The sequence below is a fragment of the Neltuma alba genome, unplaced genomic scaffold (assembly GCF_004799145.2).
Source record: "Neltuma alba isolate B1F8T4 unplaced genomic scaffold, ASM479914v2 tig00010317_pilon, whole genome shotgun sequence".
In the NCBI taxonomy this organism is placed as follows: Eukaryota; Viridiplantae; Streptophyta; class Magnoliopsida; order Fabales; family Fabaceae; genus Neltuma; species Neltuma alba.
The window spans coordinates 81466-100920 of NW_021635230.1; the positions used below are offsets into that span (position 1 = coordinate 81466).

Below are 19455 nucleotides of genomic sequence, written 5' to 3' on the forward strand. Positions count from 1 at the left end.
GGAGTGACAGAGAGAAAAAATAATGAAAATGAGAAGAAAGATATGGGTATTTAAGTGGCTCACATCTTGACCCAATAATTTGATATTTTTTGCTTAAGAAGAAAAAAATAACTAATAAAATTTAATTAACTTAATTTATTATTTTTCTAAAATTTATCAAATTGTATACAGATGATATATTAACTTCGTTCCTTAATACAAGACTCCAATAGACTAATTTGAACAAATTAAAAAAACTAAATAAATTATTTAATTATATTATATGTGATATGATCTCTTTAAAATACTTATGTATCTCTTTAATCTTTTTAAATTAATTAACTAAGTCTTCTATAAAAACACGTGCCCTATTCAGTCATTTTATATCTAAACTTACCTTTTCATTATCTATCCAAACAAGTTTCAATTTTTCAAATATGACTTTTTTATAAATCTCAATCCAAACATAAATCACATTATACTAATTGACTTTTACTTCAACTCACATTTGTAAAAGTCAGATCGAATAAAAATTAGTTTTGCCACCGCTAATCCAAACATACCCTACATAACCTAGATTAGACTTTATATAGGTTAACCTTTAGGCTTTAACAGGGGCCTAGCTTACTTTTTCCCCTAATCAAAAGTACTATTCATGCTCATGAATCTCCATGCCACACCATGACATGTGTTTGGACCTATATATGCAAGGTTATGGCGCAATTTACCTCCTCCAAGTGCATATTTGTTTTTTTTTTATGACAGTGTATGTTTGTATTTTGGGCTTTCAATGCATTAGAATTGGGCTCCAAAAACACATTATAACCTCTTAAATCTGCATCTTTTATTTTGGGCATCCCTTCAATTGATTAATCAAGCTTATACAGACTGACATCATTGCTTCCAGGATCACATCACTATCTGTGAGTGTGAGAGAGTTGGATTAAAAATGTGTGTCGTGTCACATCCAGAAATATGGTATTTGAAAATAGGAATATTCATAAATAATTAAGGGTCAAAAATGACAAGGAGTAATAGAAGAATTTTGGGTGGAAAATAATTATTATAATTTTCCAAGCCAATTATGAAAAGTTTGACTAATTAAGGAAAATTGGTCAAGAGTAAATAGGGGAAAAATAATTCCAAGTCTCAGAAAATTAAGGAAAAATAAGGACAAGGTTCCTTGAGAATTATATGGAATTATAAAATTAGTTTTATGACCAATTTGCCCTTAGAGAAATTACAAAGGAATTTAAGGGCAATTTAAGCTAATTTAAGGTCCTTATTTGAAAAATTCCAAATAAATATATTTAAGAAGGATAAAATCCCAAGAAAATTCCTATGAAATCCCAAGGAATTATAAGATATTATAAAATTAAAAGAAGACCCTCAAGTATCCAGGATTTTTTCCAATTCTTTGGAAAAGTGGAAAAATCACTAAAGAGAAGGAAAATAGTTTTCCTTTTTATTTAATTATTGGGAAATTAAATTTGAGACAAAGAGGGAAATTTGGGAAGATAAAAATAAGGAGAATAATTTATGGATCTGAGAGAAAATAATTACAGAGGCCAGAGCACTGTAATTATAGAAAAGAAGTTAAACCCGGAGTAAAAGTGCACCGATAAAGTGTTGATCGGAGCCTTGCACTTTACTTGGCCCATAAGCTACCACTTGTCAAGCCTTTAATGGATGATAATTAGAGCTTTCCAAGTGTCAAGCTGCCAATGGAGAGGATCTTGACTTTGGAATTTAATTACAATGTGAATTAAGTTAATTAAAGAGAAAATGCAAGACTAAGTAGGCTTATGACACTTGGCTCTTCATTAATTGTGGTAGATGGGATATTTTGATAGCATTGATGAGCTCATCTCTCCCCTAAATCAGATGGGAATTTCGTGCAAGGCATGAAGAGAGGGAAAAAGAGAGAGTTTTGAGGGAAAACCAAGAGAAAGGCATCAACTTTGGTCATACAATCAAGGTTCAAGGTGAGTTCTTGGCTCTAGATGTGTTCTTGCCTTGTTTTCTTTCTCTTTTATGGTTGAAAATATGTCTTCTCTCCCTCTTTTGATGCTGGCCGAACTGGTTGTTTAAGGGGAAAGGGAGTTTTGCTCATCACACTTGTTAAAATACTACAACACAAGCTAGATCCTAGTGTTTGCAAGTGATTATAGTTGGTTTTGAAGCATTTTTCATGGTTACTTCCTTGAGTGTCATTTTCGGCCAAGACAAGATCTGAACCCTAGGATGTGTTTTTCAAAGTTTTGAGGCTTCCATTGTGTTCAAAATGAAAAATGGTGTAGGGTAAACCTAAAGAACAAGTGTTGGAAGCCATGGAAGCAAAGTTGCAATTTTTGAGTTTTAAACCCTAAGGGTTCGGTCAAGCTGAAACTGGAAGAGGAAAATTTATTTTGTTAAATCTAAGTAGATATTTGGAATCTACATGAAAAACCATGTAGGAAAGGGTCAAGGGAGAATTTTTAGGGTTTATGGAAAACAACTCTAAAAATTCAAGAAACAAAGATAGAGGCTTTAAGGGGTTTAGGAGCTTCTTGAGTTATGTGATTGATTTTTATGTGGAATGTTTAATAATACTTGCTGCCCTTTTTGGGGATTGCCATGTTAGGGTTTGGCATTTGTGGAAGCAAGAAAGAAGAACAAGAAAATCAAAGAGCATTGGATTAAGGTAGTAAGATTTAATTAGCCTTAATGTTGAATGTTGCATTGATTGCTATGCAATTTCATGTGCTATTATGTGGTTGAACTAAATGATGATGATGATGATGATTGTGTAGCTATACTCCTTGCTTTATGTGCCTTGGCTATTGCATGTTAGAGTGCTACATGTATGAGGTAAAGTAGTTCCCTATTAATAGCAAAAGGTTGGAATGCTTGTAATTGATGCATGTTAATGTTTTGGTTGATTGATCTTGCTACTGGGATTTTCAAAAATCTCATCCCCCAAAAATAATGTAACATTTTAGTGCCTGAACTTCTCAAGAGCAAGCTGCAGAATGGAGGCTAATTATGGTGTCATACCATAAAATTTTCGTGGACATTTGGTTATGTATATTTATCAATGGTTGGTGCTGTAACCCTTAAGCAGGATGTTAGTTTAGAGCCATGGTTTATTTAGTTACTGGACGAATTTCAGCACGAAATTTGGTATGCTTATAGTTGACGTCCTGAACTTCAGATTGATAGGCAGCACGTTACAAATGGCCAAGTATACGATTTTTAATGATTTTTCAAAGTTAAGATTCAGAATCTGGAAAAAGAGCTTTTGGCAAATGGATAATGTTACCTTTCACAAAAACCTGACACTTTTTCATAAGGAATTGGATAACGATATTATTTTTCCTTGAAAGAGGACTTAAAGATATTTAAATAGAATTTTGAACCACCTCATTTCGATTTTTATGGAATAAGTTATGAATTTTTTAAGTTGGGCCAGAAAACTGGATTTTTACCCCATGAACAGTAAAAATCCGAAAATCAGCATTTTTCATGAATTTTTAAGCCCAAAACCATCCAATGTGGTCTAAAATGGTTTTTATTAAACCCTAAGTGGATCCGATAATAAGATGTGACATGTCGTGCTTAAATTATTAGAACCTTTGTTTAATCATTTCAAGCATATATGCTTGTTGTTAAGCAAATCATGTGAATCATTAAGTAATTTTTTTCTTTTCCAAGTATGCTGGCGTATGTCATCACTCATTTATATATTAGATGGGAACTTTTCAAGCATGCCTCCGGGTAATGGAATTGCAAGCCATGTGCTTGTAGCTTTTCAAGCGTGCTTATGTATGTAACAGCATATGATTAGAGTTGTAATTATTTTTTTTTTGTACTTTGTTTACAATGACATTATATTTATTTGTGTATTGGTATATATGTCAAATGGAATTTGCATTAATGATGGCCTAAAGTTAGGAGGAGTAATGTATATGATGAATTCTTCTACTATATGATATGATATCACCTGGGCACAAAAATTAAAACAACACTTGTCAAGGTCCCTTATTTCATGTTCTCCATTGACTAGCATTGCATTGAAGCTGTTGGACATGTAACACTTTCTTTTACTATAACTTGGGCAATCGAAGACCCAAGGGAAAGGTGTCCAGAAACCAAACCTACAAGATTTTGTTACAGGCCCATAATATTCAAATGAAGTTCGGAAATCAAGCAATGCTCAGAAGTGAATAGCAATAATTCAACCCAAAAACCTAATACAAAAATCAAACTAAGTCAAATAATGATGTGGCCATAGATACACCACTATCTAAAATGATTTGTTCAGAATACCAAAATCAGGGATGATGAGAAAAAAATCGAAGCCTATCAGGAGCAAGCAGAATATAACAGAGATTGGGTTAAATTTGAGAGATATATATACTGAGAGCGAGAGATACAAAATCTCACTGAGGGAGATGAGGCAATGTTTGTGGCTTGTGGCTTCGGGACTGACTTTGACGTCAATGTGCTCCAAGGATGTGAAGTTATGACATGATAGTATGATGCCACGTCCTGAAAAAGTAATAACATGATGCAAGTTATGGAATAAAAAAATTAAAAATTAAAGAAATTTGATGTAAGATAAACAGATGATTGTTTCATGGTTGATGGAAGCAGTTTTTCTTCCAAGCAATAACCAATTTTCACCACGAAAGCATTTATACTATTTCTGAGCTTTTTAAATTTTAATTTTAAATAATACATTGGATGCCAAGAATAAGATAACTGTGATGAAAGAATGAAATTGAAAATTAATATATGTGTGTATATATATAAATTCTGATGTAAACAATGTAAAATAAATGTAAATTGTTTAAGTTATAAATTCAAATTGAAATGATTGATTATGGGTTATGAAGTTGTGATTTTTCAAAACTTTTCTAAATTTTAAATTTAAGTAATACACAAGAAGTTAATATAACGGTTAAGATATAGATTACATGGATATTTTTTATTAGCCAATACAGAAATCGTCTACATGCCTATTTGGATTAGCTTATTTAAGTGTTTATGAACACATTTGACGTAAATTAAGATGAAACTCCTATCACGCACTAACCTCATATTCTGTAAATCATAATTAAAAAACTACTTATAAATCATTTTGAAAGAACCTTAGTTGGCTTTTTGTTGTAAATGTTGCTAAGACCCTTGCATTTATATACATAATGATTGATTACCCGTATGCTTTAAATTTTATTAACTTACATTGAATTAATTTTTGATTTAAAATTTACAGAGTTTTTCTAAAAATTGAAAATATGCAAATTTCCTAGAATTTTACTCAATTAACACCGTTTAATTTCCCTTTTTATTTTTAGAACTATTTTTATTTTTATAGCGTGTTTATAATTTACTCTGTATTTCAATAAGGATTGGTGAAGTTTAAAAAATATATCTTATAATTTGAGGAATATTAAAATAAAAAGCCCCAGTAATTTTAACAATTTAGTATTATATATAATTTTTTCGAGTCCCTTGTATATTCTTTAGACTATAGCTTCTGTCAAGCTCCTGAGTTGTCGTGCTACTTCAAGCAATCAGAATAACATAAAATATCTGAATTACTCTTCCGATCTTTAATATAAGATCCATTTAACTAATTTGATTAGATTAAAAAAGTCACGTAAGTTGATTAATTATAAAAAAATAACATATTTTTCTTAAAACATCATAATCATCTTTCTTAATGTCCTCCTTCCCTTTTCTATTTGATTATGGTTGAAAAAGTATGTATAAGAATAATTTAAAAAAAATTGATAAATATGAAAAATTGGTCTTATATTTAAGACTAAAATCAACTTAACAATTAGATCTTATATCAAGAATCGGAGGAGTAATATATCAAGACACCGAAATTTAAGCAAACACTAAATAAATTTTCACTTCTCGAATGAAAGCCCAACTTCTACATGTGTGGAAGATTAAAGCAAGGAGAAAAGAAATCACAACACAATAGAGACCAAAGAAGCCATAAACAAACCACTTGTTACAGTGAAAGATACATGTAAGAAGCTAATCAGAAGAAAAATGAAACTACACACACAAAGTTACAATTATGATCTTGAGAAGAGATCTAACACAAGAAACACTTAACAATATCTGCCCTATTATACAGAGGAAGCAACCTTAGTGAACTTGTTTGTCTTATGCTGAGGGAGTGGTCGGAGTGATGAACTTGATTGTCAACTCAAGCTCACCAGACTCAACTCCCCGAAGCCGTAACCAAACGTTTTGCACCAGTTCGCCATTAACACTGTTGATGCTGCTTTCGCGAACGAGGCAGTTTTCGCTGTCGGGTACGAGCTTCCTTATTGTTGTTTCACCGGAGGAAGCCCGTAAAACGTCTCTTATTCTAGCTGCAGAGAATAGTGGTTGAAGGTTGAGGAAGGCATTTCCCATCTTGTCATCACTCTTCAAAAGATCCTTATCGAACACTTCCTATTTGAAATACCAAGTCGGTCATATACAACTTGATAGAATAATCAATAATAACTAATGTTGAATGGCCAATCCACTATAGTAAAATTAGATGTATCTTCAACTCAAAACTATAATGAGCAACTAAATTATACCGATTAGATAATTACAAAATTCAACCTTTTGGATTGTTGGATTGACAAGAAAACATTAAATTTAACTGCAAGGATGTCACTTCCTCACTCTAACAATCTTCACGAAATGATTTTAGGTTGGGATGAAAATACAGACATAATATAAAAGAACATGTGAAAATCATGGAACCTCTTGCAGTCTCTTTTAATTAGGATTTGGTATTATCATTTTAGACATAAGCTCTAGATGTTTACCTAATATATTATGACAAGATGTAGGCCCCTCATGCTTTGCATGGAGTTTGCGGAATAATAGGTTATTATGTATTTTAAATCGTATTATTGATATTGATTTCTGTACCAAGTTTTTCAATTAGGCCTCAGTTAAAGGGATTATACAGTATATTCCGAACTCATAAAGCAGCAAATACTATATAAACCAAATAATTGTGGCGCTAAAATTTAACAATTAAAGCATAGAAAAACCACTGCTAAAGGGGGAAATTTAAGATATGGACAGGATCTATGTATTAAGTTCATGTCAACAAGTGCAAAGACCATGACGGTAACTAGCAAGGAATCTCCAGACCTCAGATGAACCTCTACACATCCTTTTGACTTTGAGGAGGGAGGCCAAAAAAAAACAAAACAAAACAAAACAAAAAACAAAACAAAACTCTCTGACAAGATTTCTTGACAATTTGAGAAATAACTAGGTAAAAATTTGCAGTTGCGTTAATGAGCAGCACATATATCTTTTAAATACTACCTCCGATCCTATTTATAAGACTTCATTTGTATACTACAAAGAATATCTAATAATTAGGACCGGAGGTAATAATTATAAAAAAGAAGCCTTGTCCTGATATCAGAAGGCTCTCAAATGAATTAAAAGAGCTTTGCTTGATTGGCTCGTTTAGAGTATTATTCCAAGTGCCACATCAAAATGAGAGACATGCATAAATTTCAGAATAAAGTTCAATTTTCAGATAAATGAGACAATGATGCAATAGGAGTTCATTATAATAGTATTTTCATATAGTCTCACACTGAATGAAAATTTGTTCTGATAAATTCTCTCCTCATCCAAAGCCAAAAATCTCTACTTTATGTCAAAAACAAACTCTACCCTCGAACTTCAGTATGTCGCTCCTTTCAATTATGACTTGAAAAAACAAATACTACCAACATCAAAGGGTTTGGATATTGATGCGAAATGATCCTCTAAAGTGGTTAGCAAAAGCGAACAGTGAACATGAAGATTAGGCAACCTTAATATGGATTTTGCAAACACAGGGTTTTTGTTTCGTCCCACAAAACCCAAAAAAAGGGGTTGGTCAGCTAAACTATGAAATTATGACATACATATTTGCCAACAGCTGGAGAATCCACCAAAGCTGAAGAATTAGCACATAAGAATCATAAGAATCAAACGAAATATCGATTTATGATGTTGGGATCAGTATCTGACCCAATAAACCAAATGTAACCAGACATCCAATGGGGATGATTACTAGGAAGATTGTAGTTGAGTTATTAGTACCTACACCGATGAAGAAAATGAAGGCAAGAACAAATATGCTAACTTCTAATTAGTATCTATAAATTCAAGAAGCATTAAAAGCATAGAAATCAGCCCTTCCCAGATATCTGATATCCAGAAACTCACCAAATTTAGAACTCCCACAGGTTCTGTCAGAGTGAAACTAAGCTCTTCATTCCAAACAGGGCTCAAGCAACTATTAATCACCTTAGTCTTTGCTGTCTGATACAGTGTAATGATTGGCGACAACACTTGAGATTATTGTATGCTACACAATGTTAATGTCAAGTGAAACAAGTCAAGAATGAACAATACATCCTTGGTACCTGATTTCCTAGCTTTACCACAACATAAGGATCGCTACTCTTGAAATCCCGAATCACTAATCGTTTTCCTTGCACAACGATGACTTTCAAAATCCCCAAGTGTTCATCCATTATATACTCCTCCTAAAAACACGTCAGATTCATTTATCATCAATATTACGATGGATAAAAAACATGCCTTTGATAACTATAATAACCCAAAGAAAAATAACCTCCCCCCACGTCATGAACTGAGAACATCAATAAAGGACCATAACACGAGTCATTGACTCCAACAATGGCCATCAAGCAACGTGTAAGAAAAGTATAATGGGCAGCAAGAATTTCATAGAAGAATCTAAGATTATACGACCAGAAGTATAGGCAAAAGTTTATTTGGAGCACAAAGTTAGGTGATTGATCCGAGGACATTAATGAACATAGATCCCAAAATTAGGCTCACAGTACACAGAAGTGAACTTTCTTTTTTCTTTTCCCTATCTATCTTAATTTGTCATACGCACCTTGATCCTTGAAAAAGGTAAATAAACTTAAGTAAACAAAATAAAAATGAATTTTCTGCCCAGAAAACCAGCATTAAAGAAGCTGGATTAGCATGCTCACCCAGAAAAGTGAAATCAACTTTCAAAATTTCAACAATATTGCAAACACACTCAAAGCAATATCTGAGCAGGGCAAGAGAGAAAAACAACAATCTTCAAGTGAATGAATATTAACAACAGAAAACACAGAAAACTGAACTAAAATGAGAAACTGCAGAGCATATTCCAAGAGTGAACTAAATAAACGAAGAAAAATTATTGATTGGTGGTTTGAAAGTAAAGTAGAAACTCGAACAAACTAAAAATGAGATCTTCTTTTCATTATTTTAAGCGAAAAGCGAAAAAGCGAAGAGCGCAGGAAAGCGGAGAGAGAGAGAGAGAGCAAACCGATGGAGAAGGAGGTGGCAACGCTGTGTTGGGAGATGCGTTCAATAGACGAGGCATGGGATTTAATGGGGGCGGGACAACCTCGTCGAAACCGGCAACCACCGGTGGAGGAGGAGATTTCAGGGGTAGAGTGACGGACACGTGGCGGTCGCGGGCATCTGGGGTAGCGGTCGGTGGTTTGACCGGACCATGTCGTTGCCAGTTCAAGCGCGTTCGCGTGTGACAGTACTGCTCAAGGGAATGACTCCGACATCGCTCAATAAATAAAAATTATTTAATCTGAATTTTTATATTCGTGTAAAAATGTATGCAGTTTATTTACAAGGAAAATAAAAAAAAAACATACCTATAAATTTTAAAATGATAAATCTGTAATTTTAACAGATTTTGATATGTCTAAACCGTTACCTGGATGATTTAAATCATATTATAATAGTAGTCAGCATGATCTATTTATTTTTTTAAATTTCAACATGTATTTTGTAATTTTTTTTTTTGTTTCTATTCAACAAATTAAATGTTATCAACACATTTAATTTTTTCACTTCTAATCACACATTTACAAATATGCAAATGCTAATCTTTCAATTGGCTTATATGTCATAGTTTTTCTCACTAGATTCCATTTGCAGTGACTTCTAAGTATATTGGCTGAGGGACTAATAGGATGCATTTACTGTGAAGGGAAAAATTTTGCGGGCCCATCCGGTTTGGGAGTTTGGGTATCTGTTCTTGTATTTTATTTTATTTTATTGGGACAAAAAGCCAAACGACAATAATAACGGAAAAATAAAATACATCATAAGGAAAAAGAAAATTAGGGATAAATCTCTCATTAGCATATAGAATATGAGGATTTTATACAACTTAACTTCTACTGTGTGCAACTTAACTTTCTTTGCGTGTAATTTATCTTTTTTGTGTGTGGTAATCTTTCTTTGTATGATGGACAACTCAATTTCCGTTTATGCAAATGAAATTTTCTGACGTGTAAGTCATCTTCCTTATGCGCAAACTAATCCCTTATATCCAAATAATATTTTATGCAAACAATCTTCTCTTTGTGTAACTTATCTTCCTTTATATACCACTAATTTTCCTTTTGTATAATCAATCATTCTAGGAACCATTTGCCAATTAAATTTGTAATGAGAGATTTACTCTCACTTTTTCCAAAAAAGAAAAGTAAGTTAGTAGTTACATAAGATATATGAAGGATTAACTATTGTTACATTTGAATTAGCAAATAAAGGAAGAAAGGTCAAAATATCTTCCAAGACAATATTTCCTGATTCTTTCATCGGCAATCCACTTAAGCTAATTGCTTAATTAACGCCAAGAGCTATAGAGATTCAGTCTTGGGAGAGCAGAGAGAGGATTTAATAATCTAGGAAAGAGTGAAACGAAGACACTTATAATTAAATAGATGATTCCCCTCTATATTTGAACCCACTAGAAGTATTAAAGAGAATGACCTTACAAAAATATCTAGAAATGACAAAGAATAACACATCTTCTATTTTTGGCTCCATGTAGTATGTTGGTCCTACCATTAGTATTAATGACTAGATTTAGGACGGCATAGAATTTCTGGGAGCCAAAAGTGAATTAACTTGATTATGAGTGAAGGCTAGATCAGAGAAGGATAAGATACTCTTGATCTATTGTGCTGAAACAGTGAGACAATTCGATACACTTTTATGTAAAAGCAATATTTCTCTTCCTCATAAAATATTGATGAGAATTATAATACCCTTCAAAAGAGACAAATGATTTTTTTGATACAAGTTAAGCGCATCTGATCTGACGGTGTCGTTACACCTTGGAGTCAAATACAAGAGTTTTATAACAAGATCTAAGAGATGCAATATAGTGGTGCAATCTGGGTCATGTTCGCGTGGAACTTTCATTGATGACTGAAACTAGACTAAATGCCATGTAATGTAATGAAAGGGGTTTGGGTTTTTAAGATTAATTTGAATTGTGATTAAAGTATATACAATGAAAATAAACCTAAGCTACTATTATTTTGGATTTTTGATAAAATAATGATGGAATGAAAATTAATGATAATGAGTCTCTTGAAAATGGATTAGTACAATCATTGTTCATAAAAGATAATGGGAGTTTATTTTCACTAAGCTTCTTAAATGACAAACCTCAAATATCATTGAGTCAAATGTCTTAATTCATGAATCTAGTCCTTAAGACATTGTGAAGTCCTCTTAGTGTGTACTTCTAATTAGTCAATGCATTAGATTCAATTAAAACCCTTTTCTTCCAGAGCAACTAAAATGATCATACTGAATGAAAGGGAATCAAGTAGTCAAAATTGAATACACACACACACAATCCTATATATTGAAGAACACAAATCCTCATTAACCAATCCAAAACACAAATTAATCATCTAGCAGTGATTACAATCATAATCAAAGAGTTTAACTATAATTTACCATTTGTATGACCTAGGAAATCATAAACCTATAGCTAAACTAAGGATAAAATAAGAAAACCCCCTAGTGAGATTGGAAACTCAAGCACCATCTTCTATCTTCAAGAGGGTGGAACAGCTCCAATTGGAGTAGAATCATCGGCCATAGCAGCTAGGATTAGAGAAAGATGAGATGGGATGGATAAAAAGTGAAGGAAATAGATGGGAAGAAGATAGAGATGGAAAGGCAAGAAGATGAGTGAATAGAGGTGTATGAGATGAGAGAATGTAGTGTTTTTTTGAAAATAAGGTTTTCTGGATGTTTAAGGGGTTAGTTTGGGTCGGATTATATGAATGGGTGCTCCATTTTCACATTCTGATCCAAATTTGGTGTTGCTGATATGAGGACTTTGCTGCGGCAAAGGAAAATGTTTGCCGTGGGGAAAGTATCCTGAGAGGAACTCCAACAAAACTTCTACAAGTTTGCCATGGCGAAGCAAAATGTTTGCTGCAGCGAACTGTTCCAGAGTTAATATTCTTAGTTCTCATGTTGTGTAATCCCTAGGTTTTTAATCTTAGCTCTAATTCTCAAGTGTCCTATAATGAAAAGCAATAATTTGAAGAATTAATTATCCTAGAACAATCGAATATAATTAATAACTAATTATAACAATTTTATCCTCAAAAGATACTAATTCAAAGCAAAGACTCTTAATCTAAATTAAGCACAATAACCACTAAAAGAGCCACCTATGATAAAAGCCCTAAAAATGATATAAAACAACATAGAAGAATTAGGCTCAATCAATTCCCCTACACTTAAACCTTTGTACTCCTAGACAAAGGCAATACAAAACCAAAGCAAGCAAATAGTATTGATACAAATGGGAATCTTTATGAATTCAAAGTAAGAGAGTAATAGTGCCATTAACCCAACTCTTCAAACAAGCAATCATAGTGATCCAAGTTAATAAGAAGGGATTAAAGCGGAGTACAATCAATGCAATGGGAATGAGCAAAAGAGAAAAACACTCAAGGTATAAATTATTTCAATCTACTTACCAAGTTGGGGTAATTCTCTCTTAAATCCACTTAATCGACTACTTTACCATAAGCTTGTTAAAATCCTACCTCTTTACTTTTAAAGCATGAATGCAATGATCAAGAGAACTTCCAAGATTATGATGATTGAAAAGGCTAAATGAAATGAATGTAGTGAAAAGATATGAAATGATTAAACACCGAGCATTTTAGAAAATTTCAACTAACATCTATTCTATTCTCTTGAAATATAATCTTGTTTTTCAAACCACCAATAAACTGCCTTATTTCAAAACTTTATTCTTTTGGTACCACTTTATTTCGATATTTCTTTCTTTGGCTTTTCTCAAACAATTTCCTCTATTTGTATGCCTTTTTTCTATTTCTTTTCTCAATTTTTTTTCTTTTTTTCTCTAGGAATTCCAAACCCAAAAAGACAAAGTTTAAAGCATCATAAATGTAATAGTAAAGTATTAGAGACTTGAATGTACAATGCATCTTTGGCACTTGAGAGAAGATAAATGCTCAAATGGCTAGTAATGGGTAAAATAATAAGGGTTTGTGTTGGGGATGTACGGGTTTAGAAAAGAATACCTCTCATGCTCATAACATTAATGCAACTAAGCCTTGAATAAGGACTAAAACTAGTTCCAGAAAATAGAAGATGTAAGTGGATGCACATTGTAAATGAAAATTAGGCTTAAAGAATCTTCTAACAAGGCTAAATCTCAAATGCTCATACACAAAGATTAGTTGTACTCCAAATTAATCACAATACATTAACTTAGTCAATATGACAGCAAGCTTGAAGAATTGTGACCAATAAAACTAGCATAATCAATTTTGAACAAATAGCAATTCTCATGAGTATCAATAAAAGTTCAAAAACATTCATCAAAGTCCAAGAATACACAAATTCATAAGTTAATTGAAGCACAAGTTTTCAAAAATGTTGACTCAAAATCTTCAAATTAAGTTCAAAAATCAATCAAATTTTCAAATTTTTTTTAGAAAACTAGATTTTTTATTAATCACAGAAAAACACAAACACAATCATTGTGTTAGATTTAAGGTTTTGATGATAACAAATCAAGTATGTTCTGGTTTAATATGTTGATCGATCACCTGATCGATCAAAAGATAATCGATCAAGTGTCAGATAAATTGTCTTTATGTACTTGAAGGTTGGTACTAAGTTTGATTGATAAATTGATAGATAATTCAAAATTTTATATGTTGATCGATCAATTGATTGATCATTGTTAACAATGTTGGTATAGAAGTCTGCAGAAAATTATCAATAACTTGATCGATAATTAGATAATCAAATAACTGACAAACAAAGGGACATTATTCTTGTAAGAGATTATCGATCACTTAATCGATAATTAGATGATCAAATAACTGACAAACAAAGGGACATTATTCTTGTAAGAGATTATCGATTACATGATCGATAAATAAGTTATCAATGAGAAGACAGATGAATGGTAAAGTTTTTCCACTTAAGTTATATTCTGTGTTATTCACCATTTATCGATCACTTTATCGATCAGAGATTTATCGATAACCTGATGAAACATTGCTTAATAACTCACTGGATTATCGATATATTTTTGTTAAAGGCTGTTGTCTGGTCCCTTAATCGATCACCTAATCGATTAGTGATTTATTGATCAAATGATTGATCTTTACTATCTCATGGCACTTATTTTTTTCAAGTTATATTTTCAAACAACTGATTAATCATTTAATTATCAATGAAATGATCAATCATCCAAACTTCTAAATATTCTGTTTTCGCATAACGTGATCGATCAAGTTTTATCCCTGGTTTTTTTAACTAAGTTTTCAAATAATATTTTATCGATCACTTGATCGATCGATCTTTAATCGATCAATTACTCGAACATTATATAATCTGTGGTTTCATCGTAAAATACCTTTCTTAAATTTTTATCGATCAGTTTTCCTATCATTCATTTATCGATAAAGTATTCGATCAATGGTCTTTAGAAAACCATCACACTCTTACGTAGCTTTATTGATAATTTGATCGATCAAGAAATTTTTGATCAATTATTCGATCAATGTACAAATTCATTTTGTAACAAGCTTTCCACGATGATGTTAAAATCTCTCATATTTCTATCTTCAAGCTTTTCTCAACCTTCTTGTTTATCTTAATCCTCTATTATAAGGGATTCAAAGCCATAGGTGATCTTAGACAGTTTCCTGCTTAATCTTTCAAAGGTCACTCTTTTCATTTGTCGATCACTTGATGGATCTTTAGTTAATCCATAACTTGATCGATAAATATAGTTATCTGTTTCAAATTCTTTCACTTTGGTTAATCGATAACTTGATCGATCAGCTAGTTATCAATCATGACTTTAATCAAGGATGTTTAGTTTTTGTTTAAAGTATCTGGTGATTAATTGATTCCCTTTCCAGTTGCCACATAAATGTTTATTATTATCACTTGATCAGTTATCTTCATGAATTTCAATCTAAAGGAAAAACTTATTAGTTTCAAGTACTGTTACAGAATACGGATATTCAACGGATATTTAGTAGCCTTTAACCTACCGTGTCAGAAGTATTAATGGCAAATACCGTTACAACTGGGAAAACACACAACTAAACTTCCAACGGCTAAAAGCTCATCAGTCTAATGGTTAATTAAACTTCTCCAACTATAAAAGGCATGAAAAGCATTGAATAAGTAATTGAATACGCGAGCTACCCTTTGCTGAAATATTTACTGTTGCATTCAATACTTTGTTTTTCACCAAGCTTTAGTGTTTCATATTCATTTACTCTTTGAGTGAGACTGATACACCTTCTTTACTCACTTTTTAGGAGTAACTCAAAAGTGTGAACTCTTGAGAGGGATTGTAACCTTACGAGTAGTAAGGGGGAGTAGTTGAGGAAATCAATTGCTGTACTGAGGCACTAAGAGCCTGTTGAATCTTTGATTATAGTGGAAATCTCAGAGGTGTTCTGAGGAATGGACGTAGGTCAAGTGGTTAAGACCGAATTAGTATAAATCTTGTGTCTTTGCTCTGCGGTGAAATCTTTCTAACTCAAAGCTCTTTGTTTTTATTTATTTCACTATTTCAATATGGTTGAATTTTTTTTATAACTTACCCAATTCACTCCCTCTAGGGTGAGACTGCGACTAACACATTGAATATCATACTTGTTATCAATGCAATCTGTAACATCCCGATTTTTAGGCCTAGAAGTACTAGAAATAGCTTGAATGGGATAGGCTACCAGACCCCTTTTTAGTAGAGGTCCTAAAGATGAGAAAGGAAGTTAAAGCAGTTTCAAGGACTAAACTACAAAATGAAAGTTTTAAGGGGCTAAAGGGTAATCAAAGTTAGAGGCTCCAGTAAAGTCTCAAAGGCCCAGAAAGAGAAAAGAGGCTAGATACAGACCAAAGGTTAAGTTAGAAGCCTCAAAGAGATGGTTTTATGAGGTTGAGCCTAAGCAGGGGTAAAACCGTAAATTCAGAAAGTTACGGCCATCAGGGGTAAAAATGGAAAGTACTTAGAAAATTCTAAGAAAATCCCAGAAAATGGAAAATAATATTCTAAGACTCTTTTGTGAAGAGAGATGATGAAAATACCCCTGAGGTAACTTAAAAGGAATTTATAAGTTTATGGCTCAATTTGAAATGTAGAGGTAGATTTAATTGTTTGAGTCATAAGGAAACCTCAGAAAATTATGGTAAAATGAGGATGTATGATCTAAGAGACTATAAAAAATTATAAAATTACTCTCATCCCCAGAAGACCAGCAAAATGGCTTTAAGAATACTTAAAAGCCAGTTGTGCCGAAAAAAGGCATTTTAAAGAATGATTTTTAAGTGAGGCTACAGGTTGAGTTATGACCTGAGAAAATTCACAGATTTTCTCTAGAATATGAGGAATTTTATGATATTTTTGGATGAATTTTTGGAGCTCTGGATTGAATAAAATACTCCAGTCAAATATTAAATAATTTTGTCCCCTAAATAGGAGACAAAACCAAAGAAAATATCTAAGAGCCATCATGACGATGTTGAGTCAGCGTGCTGAGTCATCAAGCGTAATCATGACACCGATGAGTCATCATGCTGAGTCATCAAGCGTAATCATGACACTTGCGAGTCATCATGCTGAGTCACCAGAAGATATTTATGGACACCATAAAAATCAGAATGCAGTATGGGAATATTTTAGAAAGTCTTTTGTCTACCCGTTATAGTGAAATCTCTACTGCATGACTCAGTAAGGTTAAGTAACCTGTTAGTAGAGCTAATTATTTTCATCTATGCTCCTCTAAGGTGGCACCATATATGTACTTATTAAGATGAGAAAATAGTGTTAGAACATGTCCTGGTGGTACAGGGTAAGTCAGGACTCGAAAAGTATCCGATATGGTGCAAGATTGGCTTGATAAGTGAAGAAATAATTAAGAAAATATTTTTGCACGAATTTTCCATTTATTTTCTCCCTATTTTAATGTCATGAATGATGAAAGGACATGAAAGTGACAAGTGTATGGTTAGATGGGAAAAAGAAAATATTACGTGTACGGCTAGATGTAAGACACGTGTACGGTCGGATGCAAGACACGTGTGCGATCGGATTAAAGACATGTGACTTGATGATGTAAGCATGATATCATCATGATGAGGTAAGCATGATGTCATAGGACACTTGTCACCGTAAGATCAAAAGAGAAAATGGACGGTCCAGATCGAGCCACGTATTTTTAAGATCAACGGTCCAGATTCAGTCTGCTTTTCTATAAATACCCCCTCCCCTCCCTACCATTTCGTCCAAGCATAAGGAATCCATGGGGAAGCTCTTGAAAAATGGTTTCTAGAGAGAGAAAGAAGAGGGGGAAAGAAAGGCCAAGTGGTTCCAAGCCAGATCAAACTCTAAAACAAGGTATTTGATGGTTATAACACCTGATTTTATGCCTATTTCGGATTAGTTACTGTGCGAATCTGATTCTGAAATTTTGCATGCTTATATTAAACTCTGTGAACTTTAAATTCATAGGTAGAACACTTCATTTGGATATGTGTACGATTTATGGTGATTTTTCAAAGTTAGGGTTTGAAATATGGAAACAGTGTTGAACTTTTGGAAGAGTTTTGAGTTCCGTACAGTTCCGGTACTGTTTGGTGTAGAATTAGTTCCTGAAACTATTTTTACCTTAAATTTAACTTAAGGAACTTTTAGTAAGACTTGGAACCACTCAATTTGGATTTTTCTAGAATTAATTATGAATTTTCAAAGTTGAGCAAAAATTCTGGAAATTCTGCGTGAACAATACCAGCGAACCAAAATTTCCAGATTTGGTATTCTTGAATCTAAGGCCATCTAAAGTGGTCTTAATTGACAAGAAATAGATCTTAAGAATGGGAAATGATAAGATTTATATTATAAAAGTTAGAAAGAAAATCCTAAGACTAAGAGAAAGGGTTGAGGTTCAAGAAAGCTAGTCTTGAACTTTATGTCATCTAATGGTCCTAATGGATTGTGTGATCATTATGGTTATGTTTAGGACCTTTGGAACATCCAAGAGGATGTTTGGTGATGTTGAACCAATGCCCACATGGTTGGAAAGTCAAGGGAGTCAAAGGAAAAGTGAGAGGAAAGCTTGAGGTGCAAGGTAGTGAACTTACCTATACTGTGTGCTTGATATGTATGCTTGCATGATGTGATTGTGTTGCCATGATGTGACTAAGCTATGATGAAATGTTTGCAAAGTTATGTTTGCAAGTTTATGTTATGTTTTGCCTTGGCAATATGTTATGGAAGCATGAAATGCTTTAGCTTACTTTCCATGGCATTCATGTGTTAATGTTATAACATGTCATGCATGTGCATTATGTCTTGCATGCTTATGGGTAGTGTTTGCTACTGAGATTCCCCCGAATCTCACCCCTCCCTAACCAACCATTTAGGTCAATCAATGATGGGCAATAATGGCATGAGAAGCAAGGAGAAGTAAGCGCAGAATTATTCTTATTAATGGATGAGACTGTTAATAAATGTATAATTCTACTATTTTGTGAACTATGTTATGGATGCCAATGATTCCATGTATTTAATTATAATATTTATGGCATGAATGAAAGTGTATGAGCATGAACGGGAAAGAGTAAGGCCATGTTATGTATGCCAAAGAAATAAAAAGAATTAAAGCGATGTTAAGGGATAAAACGTGAGTCCTGGAGCAGTGAGTTTGTAGCCCCAATTTGACCTATCAAACGAGTGATTTAGGTCATAAGATTTGGCAAGTAAAGAGATCTGATGTTTCTCTTTAAAATGAGGGGTAGTTTGCCCGATTCTGATAACCGTACAGAAAGTTATGCCTTTCCAAAGTTAGGCAAAAATACAGTAAAATCCGAAAATGACCAAATGAACAGTAACTCTTTCAAAGGAAATTGAGCTCTAATTTCAAGGCAATCAGTTCAGAAACTATTTTTCCTTAAAATTTTATCCAAAGAGCTTTCTGTAAAACTTGGAATCACTCAATTTTAATTTTTCTGCAATTAGTTATGAATTTTCGAAGTTTGTCACATTTTAAGGTGACAATGAATAGTAACCCGTAAATGAAAATTTTC

The 19455-nt window shown here is 32.9% G+C and overlaps 1 protein-coding gene across 1 annotated transcript; it reads right to left on the reverse strand.

Annotated features, from left to right (window-relative positions):
- Nucleotides 1-5855: 5855 nt before the first annotated feature.
- On the reverse strand, nt 5856-9365 carry LOC114755671 (protein C2-DOMAIN ABA-RELATED 11). Its single transcript, XM_028944539.1, has 4 exons — nt 9350-9365; nt 8421-8543; nt 8221-8316; nt 5856-6438 (listed from the first exon to the last, which is right to left on the reverse strand). Exons 2-4 carry the CDS (start codon nt 8529-8531, stop codon nt 6145-6147), a joined length of 501 nt encoding a protein of 166 aa, XP_028800372.1. The 5' UTR covers nt 8532-8543; nt 9350-9365; the 3' UTR covers nt 5856-6144.
- Between the last annotated feature and the right edge of the window lie 10090 nt (nt 9366-19455).

Excerpts from the sequence above, each read along its gene's own strand:
- LOC114755671 (XM_028944539.1), bottom strand. The coding sequence starts at position 8,531 with ATGGATGAACACTTGGGGATTTTGAAAGTCATCGTTGTGCAAGGAAAA. Across the intron at positions 8,317-8,420 it reads TGGTAAAGCTAGGAAATCAG|ACAGCAAAGACTAAGGTGAT; the intron begins GTACCAAGGATG and ends ACACTGTATCAG. Across the intron at positions 6,439-8,220 it reads CTGTGGGAGTTCTAAATTTG|GAAGTGTTCGATAAGGATCT; the intron begins GTGAGTTTCTGG and ends TATTTCAAATAG.